Source organism: Poeciliopsis prolifica, unplaced genomic scaffold, assembly GCF_027474105.1.
Source record: "Poeciliopsis prolifica strain line A6 unplaced genomic scaffold, Auburn_PproV2 SCAFFOLD012, whole genome shotgun sequence".
In the NCBI taxonomy this organism is placed as follows: domain Eukaryota; kingdom Metazoa; phylum Chordata; class Actinopteri; order Cyprinodontiformes; family Poeciliidae; genus Poeciliopsis; species Poeciliopsis prolifica.
The window spans coordinates 1,778,369-1,803,426 of record NW_026562387.1 but is presented as its reverse complement, the minus strand read 5'-3'; the positions used below and the strand labels follow the sequence as shown (position 1 = coordinate 1,803,426).

Below are 25,058 nucleotides of genomic sequence, written 5' to 3'. Positions count from 1 at the left end.
ACAGCAGTATTTAAGGATTTTAGTGTTGAGGATTAATCTGGGGTTATATTGACTTGGGAGTCTCTGAGTAGCAGGCGAGGCTTAGCCCTATTTCCCTTAGGATGACCCGCTACCTTCTGCTTTAAGGCTCAAACTGATGGGAGTGAAAAATGTTGTCTAGTTTATCACTTGTCAAATCTGTGGAATTATATACTCTGTCAGCTGCCATTTCTGGTGAGTGTTTGGTTATGTTAGACATCTGACCAAACACTGCTCTGTTCCAGTATCTGAATGCCTCTTTCCCCCCATTCGCTGGAATATTTTCTGAGTGGGGAGCTGAGTGTTGTTCTGCCTGCTCTGTGCTTATCTGGAGGGGAATCCACAGCAGGTGGTCCACAGTTAGAAGCTTTAGTGTGGAGCACATAGGCTGGATGAGGGTATACTTGGGTGACCTCAGGCTTGTTTTAAGGCTTTGAGGTAACATCATGTCAAAGTAGTGTCTGTTTTTCATTAAGAGTGAGCCATGTGGCCAAGCTAATTTTATACATGGACACACAGTTGGCTTGTTCATATCTTTGTTAAAGCTAACATTTGATGTCACTGTATCCCATTTTAGATTTTTTAAAACTTTTTTTGCCTTCATGAAAGCTTTCATACTGTGTGTGGATGGTTTATTCAGAAATTTCTGGACCGTTAGAGTTGGTGAGCAACTGTAAAGTTTGTGGCTGTTTTTAGGACAAGACTTTACACTTTGGCGTGAACACCAGTTGACTTAGCGGCATGTTTCCGGTTCAGCTCACTGTAATTCTTTGAATAAAATGTAATCCTGTGAACTCGGACTCTTGCTCAGAACCTGGTGGTTCTGCCTTTACAACACTCATTAACCTTTAACCTTGGCGGAAGTATGTGTTGACATCTGCTATTTTAAATTGTTGGTGCAACTTCTTTGTGATATTTGTTAGAGAAATCTGTTATATCAAGTGGTAAAACAGACTTCCAACCTGGACTGAAACAATTCTTCAACAATTAGAAATTCTTTAGAACTGTGTTTAGTTCAGATCATAGTTCCACAACAGATTCTGTAACCTATTGTTTACACATCACTTAACTTCGTCCTTCTCCATCATACAAGTTGAGATCACTAGAGGTCATGTGAGCTTTCAGAGCATGCCGGTGGGATTGTAGAATAAAGAGGGTGAGACTTTAAACTCTTGCCATTTAATTAATCAATATAAATAAGATACTGCAAATGTTTTAGGTTCTCCTTTAGCTGCATTCTGTGACTGAAATGCAACAACATTTTTTATTCCATCCTCTAGTCTGAACCCACTTCAATCCCCCACCCCTCAAAAAAAAACAAACTCAGATCTGTACTCTTCCCATATGTGGTGCTAAATCAGATGGTTTGAAAAGCACCTGCAGTCTGATCGTGTTGTTATATCCAACTCTCTCTCTCTCTCGCTGCCTGTAACATCTACATTCTTCAGGTTGTAAACTGTTCGTTCACAAAGGAGTCTGATTGTGCTGACAATTTATTAGTAGTATGAAACTAAACAAAAAATTCACACAAAAAAATCTGAATAAACATTAATACCTTATGTGTGAATGTCAGACATTCACACATAAGGTTCCTTAGTTCATCTTACAGTTCAAAGCCGTTATGGGAATGTTTGTACCTTTACGGTGGTGTAGTATTGGTGAGTGAACTTCCTCTGGGATGTTTGAGTTCATTGTGAGGCATAAAAATAAGCTGCAAGTCACAGAGTTGTGAAACCTGATGGGTGCAGATCTTTAAAGGTGTTTATGTCCCTACAAATTTACCCCAAAGTCAAACCATGCAGCAGAGAAGCTGATATAAACCAGAAAACCTCATCTGACTCTACACCAGGAGTCCATAAATGACCTACATCCTCATTTACCTGAAGCCGTACGTAGACCTACACTGACTGTTATATTCAGTTTTTGTCTTGCTTTTTTTTTCTTTCTTTTTTAGGACTTTACAACATACTTTAATTATACCCGCCTGTGTACATTACCTTCCCTCCCTGCAGGTTTTTATCGTAAACAAGAATTTGTTCTTGAGGACTCACCTGATTAAATAACGTTTAAATAAAACTTAGAAAAAATAAATGACTATTGAAAGCTAGCATTTATGAAAAGTAGCTGCTTGCTACAACTGCATAGCTCTGTTGCTTACTTTGACTTTAACATTCTCCATGCAATGCAGACATTTTAGTGACTACACTTAATGAAGAAACTGGGTGTGTATGACTTACCCAAGTATTTGAAACTTCCATTGGAATTTTTTTGACCTAATCTTGTCAACAAAGAAACCAAAACAAACAACAAAAAAAGCCAGCTCAGATAACCAGGATTATCAGTCAGGATCCACAGGGAGCAAGTTTTGTTTTTCTAAGCAGTATTCCTCCCAGCTGAAACAATACTCAGCTACACCCTAATACATCCTGACATAAGACCCTCTCTAAATTACTCTTCTTATTTTTTCCCCAAATGTTGTTTTGCTTTAGTAAGCTGGGTTTAAAGCACTAACCTGAGTGTCTGTAACAAAAACTTACTGATCTGGAGAGGAGGGAAAAGGCAGTGCCACTAGAGAGAAGATGTTATGGGGTTGAGCAACTTTATTATCTTTATAACCACTACAACACAACTTTATGTGAGTCACTTTATTCAGGGAAACGGTCATACGGGCCACTTGGGATTGATTAAATGGAGACAGTTGATCTAAAGCCCTTACAAAATATTCAAAACTCTTCAACTTTTCCACCCACAAATATATTTTGGGAACTCTTATGATAGTCCAACATACATTATAATCATTTTCCAACTTAAAAACTTGTGACATGGCCTACAATTTGAAGTGACAAGCCATTGATAAGATTCATGATTTGTCTGATGGAACTTCAAATATCGAAAAAACGGATGGAAGAATCTGTTGACAGGATGCTCATTGGGCGCTCGTTGAACGGTTTGCAATGGAAGAGTGGCTAAAACAAGTTCAGTTAAAAACGTAAATGAATCAAACACTCTCCATCCAGTATCATGGAGCTGTTCTACAAACATTTCAGTGCAAAACTAGTAAGAATCTGTAGATGTAATTACACTAAGGAGTTGACAGAGGAGAACATTTTTTGGGGGGGATGGGAAGACGGGTGAAAATCATTAGTCATTTCCCTCTCAAATGTTGCGGAATTTAATAATCTACTTTGGGATCATTTTTAAGTCATATCCTGCAATGTAAAATTTCAATAGAATACATTAGAGTTTGTCTTTGCAATGTCAGTGTGATGTGTACATGCTTCAGTGGTTTGTGTGCAGATGCATGGTGAAAAACTAACGGGACACTTTTTGGTTAGTTACTGTGGCTTGTTTGCCAAAATGCCACTTACCAACTCTTTGGATCATGTTAAGATTTCCAGTCGGTGTGTTTCAGCTCAAGAAGACCTTCGACTGAAAGGTTCTGCCATTCAGACTGGAACTATAAATGAACACAGAGTCATGCTTAATTGTTTCATCTGCCCACAGGACTCGGGAGTGAGACCCCTGTTAAAGCCAGTAATCCCAGGCTTCTCCAGAAGAGAGCGCTGAGGTAAGAAGATGGGCAACAAGTTTTAGAGAAGTTAATGTTCAATTTCTCTCTCTCTTTTAAAGACAAGAGTTCTTGTGTAAACCAATAGAAAGCTAAACAGACGTGCCGACAGCTCTCTGGATTTATTTACTCGAGTGTTGCAATATTCTCTTAAACTTAAACAGTTGCTTTGGCAAATTCTAGCTTTGCTATAAGCCAGCTGTGCCTGAGCTTCTTTAGATGAAAGGTTGTAAATATCTTCAAAACATTAAGTTACAAAAATGTTCTCATGTTTGCTTAGTGGTTCCAAATGATTTTTCGGCGCCGGTTTAGAGGGCCATCATTAACTGTGTTTCTATTACCACTGGTTGTAAAACTTGGTTGATGATCTGCTGATGTAGGAGAAAAAACACAGTTTTGCAATTGTAGCATTTCCATCAAATAAAAAAAAAAGCTAAAAAAAACAAAAAAAAACGCAGTTAAAATCACACATGAATGTGTGTTCATGTGTGAAGTCATTAAAAAAGTACATGCCATGCCATTGCCGTCCTACCATTTCCTGTGTTCTGTGGGGGTTTTTTCCTACCAGTAGTAACATTAGCTTGTAGAACGCATGATTCATTTGATATGAAAAGTGTTTCCTTTGCAGCTTTCCAAAATAAACTAGCTGAAAGATCACATCAACGTAGCAGCAAAACTTATCAAAAAATTTGTTTCTTTCAAAATTTCCATGTTTCCGTTAAGCACGTTTATTTTTGTAATTCCATTATGGAACAGTTGCATGGTCAATAGAAATGCAGCTATTGCTGAATCCTAGACTTTGATCTCAGAAACAGTTTAAGGAAATGCTTCCTGTTTGCTGTGGGATTTAATTTAACATAACATAGTGTTATGTTAATTCATACAGCCAAGCTTTCTGGAGTGCCTCCTGGAGTTGTATGGAGCCCCTTTGGCGACACCAACCCAATCCTGAACTTTGCGAACCATAGCATAGATATAGGTATCTATACCTATGCTCATAATAAAAAAATATGATTTTTTTATTTCAAAAAAATCATATTTTGAAATATTTCAACACTGGCTTCATATAAAATTATCGAGTATGTGTATCTGTTCACAACCATTCTTGGTATAATAAATAAAACCACAAGATCTTTTCTTTTTCCTAATCCTATTATTGGACACATTCTGCCAAGCCTGCTATAACTCTGCTGCAATTTTGTGCTTTTGTCTAATAAACGACTTTTTTGTGTTTTAAGTGACAAGAAATGTTTCCTTGTATTAGTGCGAGGTTGAAGGTTTAATGATCAGGGTGTACAACTAAAATTGACTGACTCTTCCTGGCCTTCACAGCCCCACCGAGGGGGTGGAAAAAAATGACTCACTCCTATTTCAGTAAGAGTTGATTATTTTTCTCCTCAGCTTCCCGAAAGAATTTTCATACGAGGAAAAAGACGATCCGGCCAAAAGCACCAAGGACATAGATGTTGGTCTTCCTGCCAGTCTTCCCAAAGGTAAATAATATTGGGTTATTTGATCCTATGCATCTTCATTGGAGGAGGGTAGGATTGCAGCCACACATGAAATTGGGTTTTGCCTAAGTACCTGAAAAAGATGCCATTCACTTTCAAAGTGGAGCCTATTTTTTTAAATCGTTTGTGCAAGTGTTGTCGGCTGATAATCTTTTCATCAAACTGCACTTAAGAGCCTTTGTTACATTAAAATAAAAGTCTTTAAACTAATACAAGATCTCAACCCTTTATATCTAAGTCAAGTAATATCTCGCTTCACGAGATTTTATTTCCAACTATTAAAGGAGCATATCTTGTATTTTAGCTTAGAAAACAATATCTCATATTATTAGGTCAGGGGGTAATTACATTTTCAAATATAGTCAAATTGGGTTGCTTATAGCTTATTTTTTGTCTCCAAATAGTTTGGATTTGAAAACTTTTTTTGTATTTACTCAGGTTATCTTTGATCTTTTGAAACGTAATTCTGACAACAAAGCAAAACAATTTTTCACAGCACTGTACATGTTTCAGTATTGAAAAGCAGCTTCATTTAAGATTCTCATTTCCTAAAATTAATGCTCTCTTCTTTTAAGTGTCTGAGTTAAGGAAACGTTTTGAAAGCATTACCACAAGTACAAGTGACTGGGAAATGAACAGGTAAGGTCATAAACCCACTCTGACCAGGCTGCAAGAGTCTTTAAAAACAGAATGTAATCAGAACTGAGTGATGACATGTCTGGATGCTGACGGTTCTTTCCTTACCATTACTATGAAGAAAGGAGCGCATCGCTCGAAGACTGGAGGGCATTGATGGGGAAGTTCATCAGTCCCTGCTGCCCAACTTGGTGGCCAATCGGCTTCTGGAAGAAGACACGCCACGTTACACCAGGGCGTCTGACCTCTGCGAGTCTCATGCTGGTGAGTATTTAGATGAATCATTATACAGACGAATTATTGACTACAGAGAACATTATGTGCTGTTCTCTGTGAAGTGACAGTTCAGCGGTACGGCATGGAAGGCTTTGAGAACCCAGACCTGCCTGTGAAGTTTCCCGATCGAGAGTCTCGAGGTCAGTTCAGGCCTGACACTCAGTCCTCCATGCACACCGAGCCGGTTCACAGTTCACTACCTACCACTGCTGCCCCAGAGCAGGAGTCCAAAGCTGCACGCATCGCCCGCTACAAGGCAGAGCGCCGCAGGCAACTGGCCGAACGCTACGGCATCTCCTTGGACCAGGACCTTGACCTGGATTATGCGTCACGCTACACCCGCACCCGGAAAGAATCCGATGGCTCAGAGAGGCGCAAAAGAGGAGAACTTTTAAAGGATGAAGGCAGGGATGCCACCCTGAGCGTCTACAGTGGTGCTGTGGTCAGTAGCCCGAAGCCAGGCAGCTATGCAACACCCCAGAGACAACCTGACCCGGTCTACAACGTGGCTCACACCAGGGTAGACTCGTTCTCTGAGCGGGAGCGGCTGATGAACCTGGAGAACCAACGCCGAGCCGCTCCACCTGAGTCCACCTCTTCGTACATGGATGTAACGCCATCGTTCTCTGCCAGGGTTCCTGCTAAAGACACTGTGGTGTCGCTGCCACCCAGCTCACCAAAGATGAGCAGGCATTCCTCACTTTCCTCACCTAAACATGCCTCATCTCCTGGGGATATGTTCATTGAGCAGCAGGCACAAAGCATCCTCAGCAGGCAGGGGTGAGTACTCTTAATATTCTTCGGGAAACTCCTTGTATTTTTCAGTAGGATGGGCTTCTTTAAGTAGATAACGGTAAGGAATTTCTTGTTCTTCATTCCCACCTATACAGGGTTTAAGGAGAGCACTGTTGTAGCATTCTTAAATAGTTTTACTTCCTGTGACTACATGATAATGTTTATCATGACAACTCCATCTATACTCTACCTACACCTACATACACCATGTAATATATTTGCATGTTACAGTTTTATTTCATCTACAAACATGTTTTGTTCTTTAAATTCCCAAATGATCCACTCCTGGCTAAGTTGTTTGTTTCACAAGAGTAATTTTCTTAGTTGTTGGGATGATGCCAGCCTCTGGTTTTGCATTCATCTTTTGCTCTGATAGTTAATCTCTGCTTTTGGAACAGCATAAATGTCAACTTTACTGACATAAATGTTTAAGTTGTGTTTAATTATTTTATAGCATGCTAAGTGAGTTGGGGAAAGGTAATTTTTACAGTGTCAGGCAAATGGTCCGAGGTGCTCGAGGGACCAGAATGAACTTGTGCCTTGAATTTTGTTTTTGTTTAGAACTGACTCGCATGTTCAAAGCTTTCATTTCAACAGGGGAATATCTCCTTAGCACTCAGAGATGATTGTTCGGCTTCCTCAAAAATCCTAAAATTCAGCCAGTTGGATTTACGCACAGACGTAAGTGTTGAAGGAATTTGTGAGCACCTCTAAATATTCCTGATGTGTTGTAAGAGCTCCCTGACCCAACCCAAAAATTGACCAGCCCATAACCCTGCCATGTGCAGCTATGAACAAACCTATAAAGATGCATTGCTCTATTCTTCACATGACCGGACTGTCAGTGCTCATCTATCTGTGCTCATGTCCGCTTCACCCTCTCGGTCTGTCCTCAGTGTTCCTCTCAGATTTCAAAACTTGGCTGGGAAGCAAGTTCCTATGGTGCAGGGGTGGGTGTTTGTTATAAGCTGCCTCAGCGCGACTCCATGGTCACACCTCTGACCCACAGCAGGGATTGATCAAAACCAGCCCAGCAAAAAGATACAGAAACGAAGAAGAAAACCTCTGTGAAGCTAATGTGGGGAGAAACATTTTAGGATATGTTTGATTTGAACCTGAACCTCAAAAGTCCATTTTGACCTTCTGAAAGTAGCTTTTCAGTTTGGTCAGAGGCAGCATTATGTAAAATACTACTTCTCAGTGAAATGCTCATAAAAAATATTAAAAGGTTAATAGAGTAACAGCGCTGTGATGACTTCCTGAAGGCGCCGTTTCAGAAAGAGCAGGAGTTTCTCAAAGAGTCAGAGGCCCGATTTTAAGGCGTGAAACAACACAGAAACCTCTAAAAAAGACTTTTAGCACAAGTTCCTTCTTCACAAAATATAAACAAAAATGGAGTGGTGTCAGATACAAGTGGTTGTAGGATTTCTCTTTTGCCTTTGGCAAGCCATTTCTCCCCTGGTGTGACCAAGATATGTATAGTGGAAGCTCGGGTTATACACAGACTGTACAAAAATTCCTCACCTGCTATTCATTCTAAACGGGATCGAATATTCATCTGATCTGAATTAGACTTTTTGGTCTTAAGTCCTAAGTTCCTTCAACTGAAGTCCATTTATCTTCAGCTGTGTCTGACGTTACTGTTCGTGACTTTGTTTAATCATGGGAAGAAAAATTATCTCTCTGTCTGTAGAAAATTATAATTTATGTGAAAGGATTGTGAACATGGTGACCACAGCTCCTTACATAAGAGATTTGGGGATTTCACTGTAGCTAAGGTATCTTCTAAAACCACAGAAATGGTGAACTCTGTAACCAGGCAGAGGTTTTTTTTTGTTTTTTTTTTATTCTGATGAGACCAGGTTCATTCCTACTGTGGTCAAACTCCATGTGTGTGTAATGTGGTGGTGTGTAGACCACTACACACTGTTCCCCACATACCTGGTCACTCACTCGTGTTTCCCACTGGGTTTTCTACGGAGCAGTGCAGGAGCGACCCTTAGCTCTGATTGGTTCCTCCAGACTGATGCCGAGGGTGATACCCTCTCCCCCATCAACTGGCCTTCAAGGTACACACACAAAAGCTGGCTGCGTGTCCCCCTCCTCTCATTGAGCCGGACTAAAACCCAGACTCACCAGCCTTCATGAGCAGCTCTTCTGAACCTGCCAGGGACCCGGGACCTTCATACCATTTACTCAGTTTGGACTCCATTTAGTTCCCTAAATAGAAGAGAAATTAGTTGACCTGACATCATCATCTTCACTTTCATAAGCCCATCGGACCATAACTCCATCTTCTTCACGCTTCATTTGCTTAGTGTCTGGTTAATATTTATACAAAATATAAATGACTGAAAGATTTCTATTGTTACTTACCCTGTGCTCTTAAATGTGTTGATTGTACAGTTTGTGTGCATCCTACTGTATACAGTGCCTTGCAAAAGTATTTATATACACTTGTTCTTTACAGTAGTATTTTCAAAAGTCACTTAATTTGTAGAGGAGACATATTTGGAATAAAGTTGGCAAAGTTTAACACGTTGAAACCTCTTAAATGGTGGTGGCAGCATCATGTGGTGAGGGGTGGAAGAAAACCTCTTGGATGCTTTAAATTACTGGAGAATTGATTCACATTGGTGAATCAATTCACCTTTGGTTCACCTTTCTACTGTAAAACAGTAAACGTACAGTCAGAGCTACAATAGAAAGGTTGAAATCTATCATGCAGAATTCCAGTAAAACTCTCAAATTGTTTGTACTGTGAAAAAAATTGAAAATCCCAAGGAGTCAGAATACTTTTGCAAGCTACGTTATCATTCATGTATTAAAAGAAATCATGATTTACATCCATTGTCAGTATTTTCTGACTGCAGTGGATTCTGTATCGTCCACCTTGCAGAGCCTCAACATTGTTTAGGTTTGCGGTGCATCAATTGCAGTTACCTGGCAAATCACAGATTATTATACTTGGCAATTTTAAGCTTGGCAAGTCTAATTTTGTTTGCCTGAAAAGTCACTAAAAATAGCAAAGCTAGCCCACAGGATGGCAGCAGTGGGGTGACAATTAACTCAACTGACCACCTCGTTTGTGGGTCTGTCAGTCAGTCCTCTCTCACAGCAGAGCAAAAGTGACTGATGCGGATTCCTGCCAAGAGCCAATCTCCCAAAATTAAGAAAATTTGTGCTGATTTATTGGCGTGCCCCTATTTTCAAGCCATTTACCCTCTCTGGTTATGCACAATATAGGATGAAACAAAGTACTTATGTTGTAGTTTGTTGGTTACTTACTTTGTAAGAGATGCACAATAATGGAATGGGAATAATAATATATGTACTGATGAGCCTGACCTGGCAATGCAGGTTTTGGATTTTCAGCAAGGCTGACTTAATGTTTTTCCATTATGAGTTTGGATCTGCTGTTTTTCCACCAATGTTTCCCAAATGGTAACCAGCTCTTTGTTTCCCTGAAGAATAAAAGTTAGGGAGAGGCTTGCCAGAGAGGATGGTTACCAGAGAAATCCAGAGCCAGAGAAGTTCATGGACATCTCTGGATACCACAGACAGCTTCAGCACCGACCCCAGACTTCTGCTCCAACCCGCTACCACGGAGATCCAGCAGGCCCCCAGCAGACCTACTTCCAGGCCTATCATGATCCCCAAGGTCATTTCGGCAGATCTAGTCACAAAGGAGGAGAGGATATTGGTGGTTACCCAAGTTACCTTTCTATGACCTCTGGTCCAACGATCAGAGCTGAGCAGGACCAAGAAAAGCGGACCGTTCCTGATGAGACTGAGGAAGCAGAAGGGGTGAAAACGGAGGGTCTCCTGAGGAGTAGGAAAGCCGTCTTGCCTTCAGAGATCCGTCGTAGGGAGAGAAGTATGGAGGACCCACAGAGAGGAAAAAGTGAGGAGGAAATGGGAATGTACAGCCTCAGCCAGGCTCGGGATGCTGCTCTGGAGGAGCACCCAAGATCTGGAGTAACAGCCAGAGCCGGAACAGAGAAATCTGAGCACAGCACCTCTCTACACGCAACAGAGTGGAGACCTCGAGGGCAAGAAAATGTCATCTATGTTCACAAAGTACCAACGGCAACCCACATCCATCCCCATGTAATCCAAAGCACCCCCACCTCCAGGACTGCTGTCAACCCCTTGATGTCAGATGTTGGCTCAAGTCAAAGGACCACTCAGATGCAAGACTTCAGAGAAGTCCAGGATTGTGATGGTGTTGGGACCAGAGAGAGTCAACAGGATCATCGGGTGTCTGTGGCCAAGCTCAGGAACTCGTACATGGAGAGCACCACCACGCCTCCAAGCAGGCGCAGGAACGAGCTGTAGGTGGAAAAGCTGAATGTTGCATCATTGCTGCTTACCGCCTGGCTGCTGTGGAAGCTTTTTAACTAACATCAGCTGGCCACTAACACTGACAAGCTACTAAAATATGTGTAAAGTTGACATAAAAGCATATTTAGAGCTTGCAGAGTTACTAAACTCTTAAGACCGTACGTTAATCAACTAACTAAGCTAACACCAGGCTTCATGTGGAACGATTACGTCCTTAATCCCAACTGTGCCGAGTTCTACATCAGCCCAGTGTTTACGTATGCTTTCACTGCTAAGTTTTCTGCATGGCATTGCTTCTGTGCTGGACTTGAAATGAAGATCTGTCTAAAGAGACACATTTGTGCCACCATATCACTTTGTTCTCCATTGGGCTCTTTATCTATTGACCCCTCTCCCTTTGCACTCCCTCCAGTGATCTTGAGGATCCAAGTGAACGTAAGCTCTACCAGGCACCCTGGAGAGGTGCTAGGGAAAGGGGGCACCAGCCTCTGCTCTATATCTGTCCTGGGGAGAGTCGAAAGACCTCAGAAAGGTTTAGGACTCAGCCTGTCACTTCTGCTGAACGGCAGGAAACTCATAGGTATTTCTTTACACTTGAGAATGCATGACTCAGAGAGAGGACGCTAAATAAATGTCCATGACTGCACGTTAATCATTTTAAGATGATCAGATATGTTGTTTTTAATTCTGTTCTGGTGAGAAGTTCTGATTTTCTCATTTGCACTGTACCGTCAATTATTTAATGTTTGAATTCATAATGAGATTCTCATCTTTGTTTGGTTTTCTGTCTGACCAATAGGAATAACTTGATAAACAACCATGTACACACTTGTTAATTTTGCCCCTCACACTAACAATATTAGGAAACAAGGAAGCTTAACGACCAAAGGCTCCTCTAATTGGGTTTTGGCAGCGATCTTGATGTGTGACCACAGCTCAGAAGCATGACCATTGTGAGAAATAAGAGCCAAAGATCACAGAAACACACAGGCTTCCTTAATGCTCCTACTCAATCTGCTTTGCTGTTGCCTTGTTCCATTCATTTCTTCCCTGCAAACCAGAAGCAACTAACTTTCTTTGCCTCTTCTTTCACAATCAGTCACTACTCGTATTTTGTTGCAACTTGATAAGGAGCTTTTATTGATTTTCTTTTTTTTCCTTCATGCTTTTGAAGGTCCTGTGTGAGCTCAGACTTTGCCTCCACAGAAGGTAAGTCATGTTTCTGTTTGATTCTAGATAGATTTCTGAGTAGATCCTAAATATCAGAACAAGCTAAGTTGATAGATTTCAAGGACTCTGTGTAGTCATGAGTGATCTTTCACTCATGAAAAATTTTCACTTGACTGTAGTTCACACAACAGCCGATGGTTGACGGATGAAATGGAAAAGGTGGTACGCCACCAACAATCTTCCCATGTGTAGTGTCTTCTGACAACAGAACATGTTGTGACTAACATTAAATTAAATGGTGTCCATTTAAGCAACTGAATAAGATGAATTGGTTTCTTTAAAGCTGTGGTCAAGTGTCCTACTCTGTGTCTATGTTGGAGTTGGGCTTAGTCTTTCTCTCAAGCTTAGGAGTTTGACGCCTGGTGTTTGTTTGAATGTAGTATTGGACTGTAGATGGTTAGATTGCTTTGGGTCTTGTTTTCCACTACACAGGTCCTGTTTCATTCAACTATTATGGTCTCAATTAATTAATTTATTTTTTACTTGGATGAGGTAGGGTTTTTTTTCGGCTGTATCAAAATTTTGCAAAACTGCTTTTTCATATCATGTGAGTCATGTGATCGACAATAGAAAGTTGCTACTAGCGGAAAAGATGAAGAGAGTTGTGAGTTTTTTCATCATTCACCTAATATTGACAAAGTTTTGCGCATATTTGTAATGGAAACGCAGCTAGTGACAAGAGGGTCGGAGCAGACTGGAGTTGGGGTCCTTCAACGTTTCCAGCAAGATGCTGCCCATCTTCTATAAGTTTGTTGTTGAGTGTCATCTCGTCTTTTATTTAACATATTTGCACACAGATTTTTATTTCATAAAAAGAAGGGGAACATTTTAGAGTCGCGTTTCAGAGTCATTAACGGTGCTCACAGTAGCATAACACATCAGCTCCTCTCAGGGCAAAAGCAACTCATCTGGTTCTCATAAACACACTTTCAGCCAGGACACTTTTGTACTGACAAGAATTATGTGCAGCTGAGTCAATCAAAGGAAATAGTTGTTTGGTGATGTAATGTGTCTTGCACAACGTGTGTGTATGTGTGTATACACAGTAATGACACACACACCTGCAGATCTCAAGTCTTTTCTCCTAAGGCCTTACTCTTTAAAGGTTTATCTTTGCTGCCAGCTATAAAATGACATATTTTTATGGAGATGTATACTTGGAATAAATGTAAAGATTTTTCTTTAGTAACAGCAGTTTGGTTATATTTTGCACATTCCATGTTGCAAGGTTTAGGTCTGAACTTTAGGTGCCTTATAAAGCAACATACACACGAGAGAAATAGTTAAAGCTGATATCTTCTAGGCTTTATTCAACTCATGGAATTAATAAACAAACTTTTCCTGGCCTATGATTTTTACCTTGGATAATTTATCCCAGCATAGTGTTTTTTCTTTCCTCAGCATTTGGGCTGAACAAACATGAACGTAAGAGTCCTGAAAGGGTTTGAACTGCAGCTCAGACATCTTGATTTTTCATGCTGCTTTCAACAACAGTTGTTTTTGTGGAACAAAAACAAGGAGACCTTTACGATTTTTTTTTAAGAAAATGCGTCTGTGATTTGAAAATGGTAACTCGGATTTCAAATGAAGTGCAACAGCAAATTCAACCCCACTTTTAAATATGCTGTAGGTGATATTTTCACCTGCTTCCATGCACCACCACCATGTTTTAAACACCCACTACTTATATTGATGTTGAGTCACTGTGCTCTCATATACAAAGGCCAAACACCGCATGCACCATAGAGTTCTCATTACTTTATTAGCAGGCCTGAATGAATCTGCTCAGAACATTGTGACCAATTAACATTTTTATAGCTCCTCACTGAAGTGGGATATCGGTAAATAATTTAGAGGCAACAAATCTAGTTTTGCCTGAACCAAATGATTTGTTTTTATATTTTCTATCCAGTAAAGACAGATTTTCCAACCTTTATTCTTTGTGCTTCACTGTTTTGTGTAGCTGATGATGAAAAGCTGGACGATCGAGCCAAACTGAGCGTGGCAGCGAAGCGCTCTCTCTTCAGGGTGAGTTGCAGCTCCTTTCTTAGTACCGTTTAGCCTGGTGGTTACTTTAAATTACATCCTGGTTTCAAATGCAAAACTCGCAGACATGTGCTATTAATAAAAGACACAATTATCAGCTCTATCTAATGTTGTGCCTTGACTGTTTCCATGTACGAGGATAGACTGAGACACTGTAGTGCATAAATAAGTGGAAAAACAAGTATACATTTTCTTTTTTAAAGTACGGTTTGGGTGATTTGCATACTCTTTCCATTTTTGATGGATTAACAAGTTCTCTGTCACATGTCCAAGGTTTTAAACATTGTTAAAACCTTTGTTTAATCTACGGATGCGCCTATGCAGATACGAGTTTTGATATCGATTGATAACAATCTGATACAAAAAAATTCTGAACATGATGGACGATAAGTAAAAAAGCATAATGTTGCTCAGAGCATAGAATGAGACTGAATAGATCCACTTTTATGGATTGGGCACATTGTCACCAATATCTGATCTAGAATTTTTTTTTCAATATTGGGAATAATACAAATATTATTGGAACAGTGTGTCTCTAGGCTAAATATGACTAATTTGGGCTCCATATTATACATATGTTTAAGTAAGATGAATGAAAACAGTGAGTTTTCTGCCACTTCACATATAGGTTCTACTTTGTGTTGATCTGTTTCATAAAATCCAAATAAACACATTTTATTTGTGGTGGTTGTTATGGCTCAATGTGCTAGCTAATTAAATAATAAGTTCTTACTCTGATTTCTGATCTTGCTAATATAATAAAAATTGATCTCTTCCCTCCTCAACATTGTCTTCCCATTTGAGATGATCCTATATGGCTTATTGCATTTATTTATAAAAATCTCCTGCGTCTTTTCCAGGAACTGGAGAAGAGCATTGATGGAGGAATTCCTAAACCGCGCTCCAGGAATGCAGCAGTGGACAGAAGACTGAGGCGGACACAGGACCGATCGAGGACTCAGCCGGTTACCACAGAGGAAGTAGTCATAGCAGCGACGTGAGTTCTGAGTCTGAGGCTAAAACGCCTCACACAGCATCCTGTCAAATGAAATCCAGCCGGTCAAAAGCTGGAACAACATGAGTCCGTCAACATCAATCTGAGGACAAACGGCCGCGGGTTGGCTGTATGCCATTAATAAATCATGTTTGAGTTCAACTAAAACCAACTTAATGTAACAGTTTGTCATCCAAGCTAATTAGTGTCCATGTTCAAGATTAAATTTTTCTTTGACTTTCATTATTTTTAGATGACATTTTTTACTATCCACACCCATTTAACCTATTCCCCTTTGTAAGCACAAACTCTTATGTTTTACTGGCATTTTATGTGATAGGTCAACACAAAGTCGTTCCTCAAGGTGAAGTGAATGGAAAATCCCTCAGTGTTCATCTTTTTGGTTATGTCTCTACAAGCTTTCCACATCTAGACACTAAAATGTCTGCAAAATATCCAAAGTTCAATCAGATTTGAAACACAAGATCTATGAAAATTAATTCTGTGTTTTTCCCAGATTCTTTGAACAATCTGGATTATTCTAGTCAGGTGTGGTGCAACAGAGGCACATCTAAGCGTTTCAGGACACCGGCCCTCGAGGATTGGAGTTTGAGACCCCTGGTGTATTGGTTTCACATAAAAAAAACACCAACAATTCAATAAGTCTGAAATTATTCCATGTATTTGTTGAGACTTATTGAATTGTTGGTGTTTTATTATGTGAAACCTTGAATCACTCTCTTAAAACATATGTTCTGATATGTTGGCTTTCCCATGAAATTCCAAAGAAATATATTAAAATTTGAGTTTATAATGTGAAAAAATGTAGAATTTTCAACTTTCTATGCTTAGAAGTCACTGTAGTTATATCATATTTAAATAATACATGTGTCATCTTTGTATTTTCTCCACACTTGTGTGCTTGTGTGTGTGTGTTGCCCCTGACCTAGTGCCCCCTCTCAGACTGACCCGATGTCTCTAGTGTGTGCTGATAGCTATACCCTAGTTTGCAGCAATGCCCTCCCCTCTTACAGGTACACAAAAGTGTGTGAATTTGTGTGTGTGTGTGAATGAGCATGAGAAACTGAGTCATCCTTAAATGTCTCTGATTGTGACCGGCTCACTACATCATAACACCCTTCTCACATCTGGATGGCTCTATGCAGGATGCTCTCTATTGTTTAGGCTTTGATGCCCTCCTGTGTTATGAGGGGAAATTGCATGATTACGTTAGAAATTGTACTCACTTTGCTTGTGCAACAAATATGTAAACTTGATTTGTGTTTGAATAGACCTGCAACATAATGCAGCATGCTGCTCAACTGCATGAGCTCATCTTCACATTATCCTCCCCTCAGCCTGCAGGCATCCGTACAGCAGAGCTCCGCAGCCCGGAATCGAGCGCTGCCTTCTCAGGAGGCCCCAGGCTCAAAGCAGGCGTCTGCGATGGAAGGAAGAGTCGAGACGGCAGGTCAACACCCCGAGGAGCCGGACGTCTGCACCCTTAGCCTGGCGGAGAAGATGGCGCTGTTCAACCGACTCGCTCAGCCGGCGAGCAGAGTCACCCGAACCCGAGGAGACAGCCGCCAGCGCCGAGCCAACGCTCGCTACCAGACGCAGCCCATCACCGTGGGAGATATGGAACAGGTGGGGAGGTCTCTCTGTTTGACTTGATTACACACTAAAAAGTAGGTGGTAGGTTAAAAAGTTGACAAATTTTTAAAAATGTAGTTATGTGTTAATGTAAGACATTATTTACAATTGTGAAGCGGTCTTAAAAGAGCCAAACCTAAAAAATAAATACAATTAAAATAAATTTTGTACTTTGGTTGTTTCATCCTAATTAAATTGTGAAATTTTTTGTCCTTTATCCATAACTTGTCTCTTTATTCACTGAAGTATTTTAGCATGTAGAGTAGTAAAAAACCAGGCAGTAGTTACAGAGTCCCAGTGAATTAAATAGTCACCTGACCTCAGTCTCTGTCTGTTCACATATTGACCAGACTATGCTGCTATTTTACTTCTGTTTCAACCAAAGAGACTCTTTAACTCATTTTTACTGTCACTGTTGCTTATAATAAACAGTGCTCAGTCTGGTGGGCCAAATAAAGCCTGGTGGTCTGCCAGGCTTAGAATATACTGGGGCAAACCAGTATATTCATCCACTCATCCATAAATCAAGCGTTTCAGATAATTACTTTTAACATTAATTGTACAATCATGGAAAGGATGTAGGTTTCAGACATTTCCTTTGCTTTGTCTGCTCTTGAGACTTTGGGTGAGATTTTTCAAATTACCTTCAAAAGTGAAGATTTACCACTTTAGGATTTACTGAACATTTTGAAATTCCATTACATATGCAAGAGTATAGGACTGCAGCCCACTCTTCTGATGGCTGATATACAGCTGCTAACTGAGCCAAAGTTGTATGAGGTGCAAAAGCCGCCTTGGAGGTTTTAATTTTGGACGTGTTGTTCTTGAGTGTGTGAGAGTAGTAAAAGAGGGTTTTACTATTTCAAAACAATAATATTTTAACCTTGTTAGCATCTTATGTTAGCACTTAGCAGGGTTAGCATTGTAAAACTGCTTAATCTTGGTGTATTTATTGGAGACTGTGGATCCTTGAATTGTCCATGTGTCCATGAAGCCTGCAAACCTTTTCAAATCCAGTATGCTCTGTTGCAGAGGTTGAAAGTTAATGAAAATAAAACTACCTCACTCTTCCCCTCATCTGCTTAAAGTTTCACTTTCTTGCAGCCCAAATCAGAATTGTAAAACTTAGGAAACTCCTTTTATTTTTAGGCAATGTTTCATTGGCTTGTTCAATTTAACTACTAGGATTAAGACAATTATGTTTTTCTTATTATTTACTTGTTTTATCTGAGCAGTTCTCTTATAATGAGATCTTTGAAGTTTGATCTCGGTGGAACAACCTACATAAACAAAGGTCAAATAAATAATAAATGTGGAATAAGACAAATATTTTTCTCAAAAGAAGTAGATTACAGATTTGTCAAGTGTTGCACAATGAGCAAGAGATGGTAAAAAGATGCAAAAAAAACCCTCTTTGTGCATAACTTTTGCTCTATATTGAGTTTAAGAAGCAGTGTTGTAGCATGTGGCTGTTTTTGCTATAGGAGCTCTCAGATTCAGACGTCATAGACGATGAACAGGAGCTATGTGACAGCCCAGTTCAACAACTCCAAGTAAGATTCCTCTGAACAGTCGGTGCGTTTGCATCAGAGGATGACATGTTCAGAAATCGCTGCGCGTTGCACCGTTTCGCCTGGCCGTGTTGCTGTGATTGCATCGGGAATGTGCGCCGCATGGTCCTGCTTCTGATAAAGTGCCCACTCGGTGCTCATCATTGCCTGTAATACGGTAAAGCATTGCTGGTATCTGCATGGATGTTCCTACCAAATGTAGTTTATCACCAGGAAGGGAGTCAAAAAGGACTTTTGTGATGGAGGGAGGAGCGAGAAAAGTTTACCTGGAAGTAACGTCAGGGAAAAAAAATGAAATAAAAAAAGAAAATTTGATTTCTCACCTTTGTGGTGTCTTGGTTCTGTTTTTTCTCTTTCTGCAGGGATAGAGGCAGACTTTCAGAGTTTTAACTTGTGTCTCTTCTCTACTTCCATCTCCTTTCATTTGAAATATTGTCCCCACCCTTTCTCCTTTCTTTTTTGTCTGTCTTTTGCATTTGATATAAATACAAAGAAATTTCTAATAAAGATTTACATACACCACGTCACAAATATTCAGTGATAGTTTAAGACACTTATACCGACCAAATTTATTTTAACTTTTGAATTCAATGAAAGTTGAAGAAAAAAAATCTTAACAAATGGCCACTCCAAAATGGAAATAATTTAGGTAACTAATGAAGCTGAATAAAATGACAGTTTGGTCTAATTTAACTTAAGTGAGAAAAAAGTAATTTTTTCAGTGTATGCAAATATCTGATTTCAGCTGTGCATGTGTAATGTAATGAAAAAGGGAGAAAGATGGGGAAAACATTCAAAGGAAATGGGAATAGATGAGAGAAAACAAGGAAACACCCTTGACATCTGCATCTAAACCTGCAGTAAGGGAAAAAAAAAACAGATTCCTGTTAGTCTATGAATGTTTGCTGTTGCCTCTTATTGGCTGTTGAATACATTAGTGAAGTGTGGTGTTGTATTGGAGCTGAATGCATTGAGTGGAGGGAGATTGCTTGTGATGTGCAGGACAGGCTGCCCTTTGATGCTCAGGAAGTGCAGTGAGTCAGTCTGGCTGTGATTAGTCAGCGTGATTCTCCTCAGCTGCCTGAATGTGCACGTTGCTCCAGCTCTGTTTTCAGCTATTTTAGCAAAACTGACCCGCTTTCGTTCATCTCTTTCCATTCCACCTGCTTTGACAGCTTCAGAACGGTGCAGGAGCTCTGTACGGAGCCACTTCATCCTCCTCCGCTCCCAGACCCGGAGCCACCGTCTCCTCGGACCACGCCGGAGACATCCACATAGCGAACGCCGCCGTTCGTGCCGAGCCCAACCCAACCGCGAGGTCGCTGGACGCCTCAGAACTCCGCATGGACGTGGAGCGACTCTCTGACCGGGGGAACGACATGATGGACCTGAAGGTGGGGAAGAGGAGGCTGCCCTCTCCTGAGACGGCAGTCAGGCAGGCTGCTTTGCCCCAGCCGCACACTGGGAGGGAGAGATGGTGGGAGGAAGAAGAACAGGAGGAGGAGGAGCAGTGCTGGCGTCCCAGAGGCGGGGACAACTCTGAGAGCCACAAGTTCCAGGACAGAGAAGAGCAGAGGCGGCATCCAAGAGAGGAAGGGCGACACGCAGACGGCCACATTATCAGAGCCATCAGTGGAGGTAAGATCAACTCAGACTTTTCCTCACAGTTAGCATGAGGCTTCTCCTCATGCTAACTGTGATACACCCTCTGCCTTTTCTTAAAGTTGCATTAAGAAAACTTTAGCATGGCTCCCCTATCTGAACAATTACATTTTGAAAGAAATGTTTTCAACTTGTTACTTTTTATAGAGATCAAATAAAGGTTTTGCTAAGAATTGGCCTTGGAATAAGTTCATGAAACTTACATTTAAGTGAACATAAGACCATTTCTGTCTGTTTGACTTATGGGCTGAGAGCCAATTGAATTTTAACATTAGAATTTAACTTGATTTACACAAAAAGACACAACATAAAACTCTCAAACTTAAAAAAAATCACCAAAATTGGTCTTGCCTGGAAGGAAATATTATGGTGGAGTTAAGGTAAAGGTAATTTTATTTCTATAGAACATTTTAAGCAACAAGGCAATACAAAGTGCTTTACAGGAATTAAAAGTAAATACAAACAAGATAACAAACTAAAAGAGCAAGAGAAGAAAAAGCTAATAATGTTGATCCAAAGTAACTAGATACTCTTATTCAGGGTTGCGTAATAAGTATAAGTAAGTTACTACATTATTATTATTGACCTGAATCTTAGTTCATGGACTCCCAGATTTATATATAAAAAATTTAGATAAATGATATCTAAAATAGTGCCCATTCAAGCACTGGTTTGTTTCACTCAGCAGTCAGCCATGTCTTTTCATAGTCAAACTTCCAGTGTGTATTTGGGGAAAAAAGAAAAAGGTTTACATTCAGACTGTGGTTTCCAGGCTTCCTTCACGTCAAAGCAGCCGTCACTTTAAGTCAGACACTTCAGGGTCTCAATGCAACCTGTCAGGTCCCAAAAACAGAAGTTAGTTGAACAGCCTGTCTGTCAGAGTTGCTCAGGTTCCATTTAGAGGGTAAAATTTCAGAGTTTCTACAGTGTGGGATGTTTGATTACAGTTGTGGCAGAGACATGAAATCCAGTTAGCCGTGTCTCTGCTTCTTCAATGCTGCTTTTTTTCTATGATGGCCATTTCCATGGTGTGATTTTTAACATTGCTGTGCTTTCAACTTATTGATCCTGCTTCCTCTGTGTGTGTGTGTGTGTGTGTGTGTGTGTGTGTGTGTGTGTGTCCTTGTGCGTTTGCTGTCACAGAGCTCCCAGACTCCACCGCAGTAACATCCAGGGACGGATTCGGGTCGGCCATTGCCGAGCCTCAGCCCCCAGCAGGAGGCCAGTCGGTCGGCCCGGTCCAGCTTGAACCAGAGGAAGAGATGGCCGATGTGACGATTGGCCGACACATGTCCATTAGAGAGAGGTAAGAGCAGCACAAAGGTCAGAGTTGAAATTTTGTATATGGAAACCCTTTTTATTCTCTCAATTATCGTGGATAAAAATGATACTTTCTGTTAGTTTCTCATATTAAGATTTGTTTTTTTTTACTTTCCGTGCAACTATCAACTTAAACACAGAAATGGCACATGTTTATGTAAGTCTAGTTATGTCACAATGAGGCTCAGCCTGCTGATTAGAGAATAGGCAAAGATAAACAGTAAAGCTCCAAATTGATTGGTTACGTAACAGAACAACATGTCAACATCTGTGTAGTGTCTGCCTGTTATTACACATTTCACCCACTCTGGCCACTTCAGGACCTGCTTGGCTCACCCACACCTCCAAAGCAGTCACTTAGTGATGACAGAGTCAGGGCTACTCACTTCCTGTTGTTGGCATTGATTTGGGTGTCTGGGGACAGAACAGGATGTGTCCTCTGTGTCTGGAACAGAGCACTCGTTGTGAGGGGCATGCTGCCTTCTCTGTGCTCCAAGTTAAAATCCTCCTACTTTAATTAAGTCCATAATAATACAACTTCTGTCATTCACATTTTTTTACTCAAATTAATCATGCAGTGTCCTCCTGGTGCAGATATTTAGGTTTGTTTGCGACGTGCTGGACATTGGCCACCATATTGTCCTTACAGCATATTAACATCTGTAGAAGACATCACCATGGTTTCATGCTTCTTACACAAGAAGTTAACATAGAGAATATAACATGCAATAAACACATCACCTTGAAAAGCAGATTAAAAACAATAAATGCTTTCTCTTTGTTAATTTTATGTGTCTGTTCAATAATTTAGCAGAATAAAATTAGTTTTGCATTGAAAATTATGTTTTTGTTATGGCTTTTGATTAAGTGTGAATTTAATTCCAGATAGTGCAATTAAATTTACTGAAAATGTTCACCAAATTACACAACCAGTGATAATACAGGAGTCGTAATGCGTAAGTCAGTAGTTCAGTTTCCATTGTCAAAGTTGAATCAAACATTTTGGATTAGTAGGTTATGTTTTGAAATTGTGAACATAATTAATAGTTGTAATGAGCAGACACTGTATTTGTTTCCAATTGATTGGCTTAAAAGTGAACCAAGAGCTGTGCTACAAAGCTGCAGTGAGCTAAAATGGCAGATTTGAAATAAAAGTGGTTCTATTGAACCCAACTAGCAAAATGCAAAACATAGTGTGTGGGTGTTAATTCATATTAACAGTGCCTTTCGTTCCTCCAACCCCTCAGAGTCGCCTTGTTAAAGAAGAGCGGCGAGAAAGACTGGAGGAACAGGATCAATAAGAAGCAGGATGTGGCGATGGTTGCCGAGGGCGAGCAGCAGGCTCAGCTCTGGGAGGCGGAGCAGAGCTTCGGGAAGAAGGTAACCGCCTCACTGCTGAGTTAGTGCTTCAGAGGGCCACACTGAGATATCATATGGGTCATCTGGTTTAATGCTGGAGAAACTGTGTTCTGTTGATGCACCGTTATTACAGCAGTGACATTTAGAGTTGGTTTACGCCACACCAACAATAAATTCATCAACTGGTCATTAACAAATATTTAAAGAGATTCTTGAGTGTTTGTTGCCAACATGTTGAGAACTTTAGAATCAAAGAAATATCACTGGCCATTAAATAAAGGGCTATGGAAGTTAAACTGGCAATGTCATGTGGTAATAATTTGAATATCTCTAAACAGAGAGGTTGTGTTTTGTCCATGTCTTTTCGTCTGTCTTTCCTCTTCTCTGTCTTATACAGCTCGTCGATGTTTTGTTGTTCTTGTATCAAAATCTAATCATCGATTTCCATTCAGGGGAACAAATGAGGATTTTATGACAGATTGTCAACTAATGGGCAATAGGGTTTGATTGTCATTCGAATCCAATTGGTGTCGAAACTGAAATGAAAACCATTTGAGCATGAACAATTCCTTAAAATTTCTAACAGCACATGCTGAAATAATTGAACTTTTTAAAATAAGAAGTTGGGCAAATGTAAAGTATTACCAATGTGTAATTCTCAGCCCAGAACTGCCAAGTGCCCTAAAAACTTGGGGCCAAATTGTGAAAGGAAAACAATATCCTCTTCTTAAGATTGAGACCAACATAGTAAGCATATAAACTTACCAGTAAAAAGTATGCTTTAAAGTCAAACGTTACTGGGAAAACTCTTGGGACTACCTGTTGTGTGATGCTAATGTCCTAATAAATGTAGCCTTTGTATTCTCTCTTGCGTAACTTTCTCTTTTCTGCCCTCTGAGCTGCATGTTGCCTGTAATCTGTCAATGTCTCGCTCCGGTCTGCATGTCTTTCACCTTTTAAAAAAATAAAAGCCGATTTCTGTCCCTGCATGCTTCCTGTTTTTCTGTTTCTCCACCACTGGCGTGTTTTTGAAGGGAGGCTTTAGGATGGGCGCAGCACATGTACCTCTGTTTAGACATATTCTCTGTGGCTTCTTTGGAGCAACGACTGTTTCCAGCTGCTTATCAGAGCTTAGCCAGCGCCACCCGGCACAGACTGAATTTTTTTGTTATTATTATTTTTTTTCTGATTTAAGGTCAAGTTTTGATTCCTGTGTGTGTGTGTGATGTCAGACACTCCAGGGAAAACATTCCTCAAATTTAACAAATGGCCTAATTTTTAAATTGGGGACAGAGGAGTGAATAGATGGAGGTTAAATGAAGGCTAACAGGAAGTACAGTCGGTCTTGTTTTCTATCCTCCTATTTATCCAGACCAGTGGATGTCCTTCATGTTTCCTGTGTTAGAACAAAAAACAAAAGAAGAGATGAGATTGACAGAAAACAAGCAGTTGAGCGAGACTTAAAAGAATTTAAGGGTTTTGATCTTATGACACAGCATGAGAGCTTTCAGAAAATGTCCCTTTTCTTTGGCTGCCTGTCTGCAGGACGATGATTCTCTGATGATGACTGAGGACGTTTCTGTGTCCAATCTGTTTCTGGTAAGGCCAGTGTATAAAAACCTTGTGGCCAAAGCACTCTGGTGAGGTTTGTCAAACCTGTTCTGATCAGAACAGTGATTAAAATTTACAAAACTCTTTCTTTTTTTTTTCCTGTTGATAAAAAGAACCTAGTTTAGCAAAAATCCAGTCTGTTTATCTGGTGGTGGTACTGTTTGAATCCGGGTTGGTACCTTTTATTATTTTTGAGAATTTTCTCACTTTGGGTTAATCATTGCACTGTCTGGTGAGTTTGGCGTTTGTCACACACAAGTAATGATGTAGTTTATGATGAGACGGTTACCAATTCTTTTTCTATTTCATTCAAATGGAATATGTTTAAAATAACAGCAGTAGTAAAGTAACTTAAAGTATAAAACACCTCATATGTTTAAGTGGGTGCTACTTTATTTCCTCAACATTTGACACGCTGCACTGTTTCCTATTTTTCTGCTCCATCATGCTGCAGGTTAGCCTAC

General features: G+C 40.2%; 1 protein-coding gene across 15 annotated transcripts in view; it reads left to right on the top strand.

Moving 5' to 3' along the window:
* svila (supervillin a) overlaps nucleotides 1–25,058 on the top strand; it is a 68,232-nt gene that overhangs the window by 26,299 nt on the left and 16,875 nt on the right. For 5 of the 15 annotated variants that reach the window (XM_055037340.1, XM_055037335.1, XM_055037345.1 and 2 more), the window contains 18 exons: nucleotides 3,523–3,586; nucleotides 4,988–5,079; nucleotides 5,673–5,736; nucleotides 5,855–5,997; nucleotides 6,072–6,789; nucleotides 8,790–8,873; nucleotides 10,275–11,138; nucleotides 11,561–11,728; nucleotides 12,323–12,357; nucleotides 14,342–14,406; nucleotides 15,285–15,421; nucleotides 16,369–16,452; nucleotides 16,777–17,065; nucleotides 18,556–18,624; nucleotides 19,818–20,280; nucleotides 21,448–21,610; nucleotides 22,872–23,004; nucleotides 24,529–24,582. In XM_055037340.1, coding sequence (XP_054893315.1) covers nucleotides 3,523–3,586; nucleotides 4,988–5,079; nucleotides 5,673–5,736; nucleotides 5,855–5,997; nucleotides 6,072–6,789; nucleotides 8,790–8,873; nucleotides 10,275–11,138; nucleotides 11,561–11,728; nucleotides 12,323–12,357; nucleotides 14,342–14,406; nucleotides 15,285–15,421; nucleotides 16,369–16,452; nucleotides 16,777–17,065; nucleotides 18,556–18,624; nucleotides 19,818–20,280; nucleotides 21,448–21,610; nucleotides 22,872–23,004; nucleotides 24,529–24,582 — 3,689 coding nt within the window. The remainder of the gene's footprint in view (nucleotides 1–3,522; nucleotides 3,587–4,987; nucleotides 5,080–5,672; nucleotides 5,737–5,854; nucleotides 5,998–6,071; nucleotides 6,790–8,789; nucleotides 8,874–10,274; nucleotides 11,139–11,560; nucleotides 11,729–12,322; nucleotides 12,358–14,341; nucleotides 14,407–15,284; nucleotides 15,422–16,368; nucleotides 16,453–16,776; nucleotides 17,066–18,555; nucleotides 18,625–19,817; nucleotides 20,281–21,447; nucleotides 21,611–22,871; nucleotides 23,005–24,528; nucleotides 24,583–25,058) is intronic. The other 10 variants (XM_055037339.1, XM_055037347.1, XM_055037344.1 and 7 more) reach the window with 6 other exon arrangements.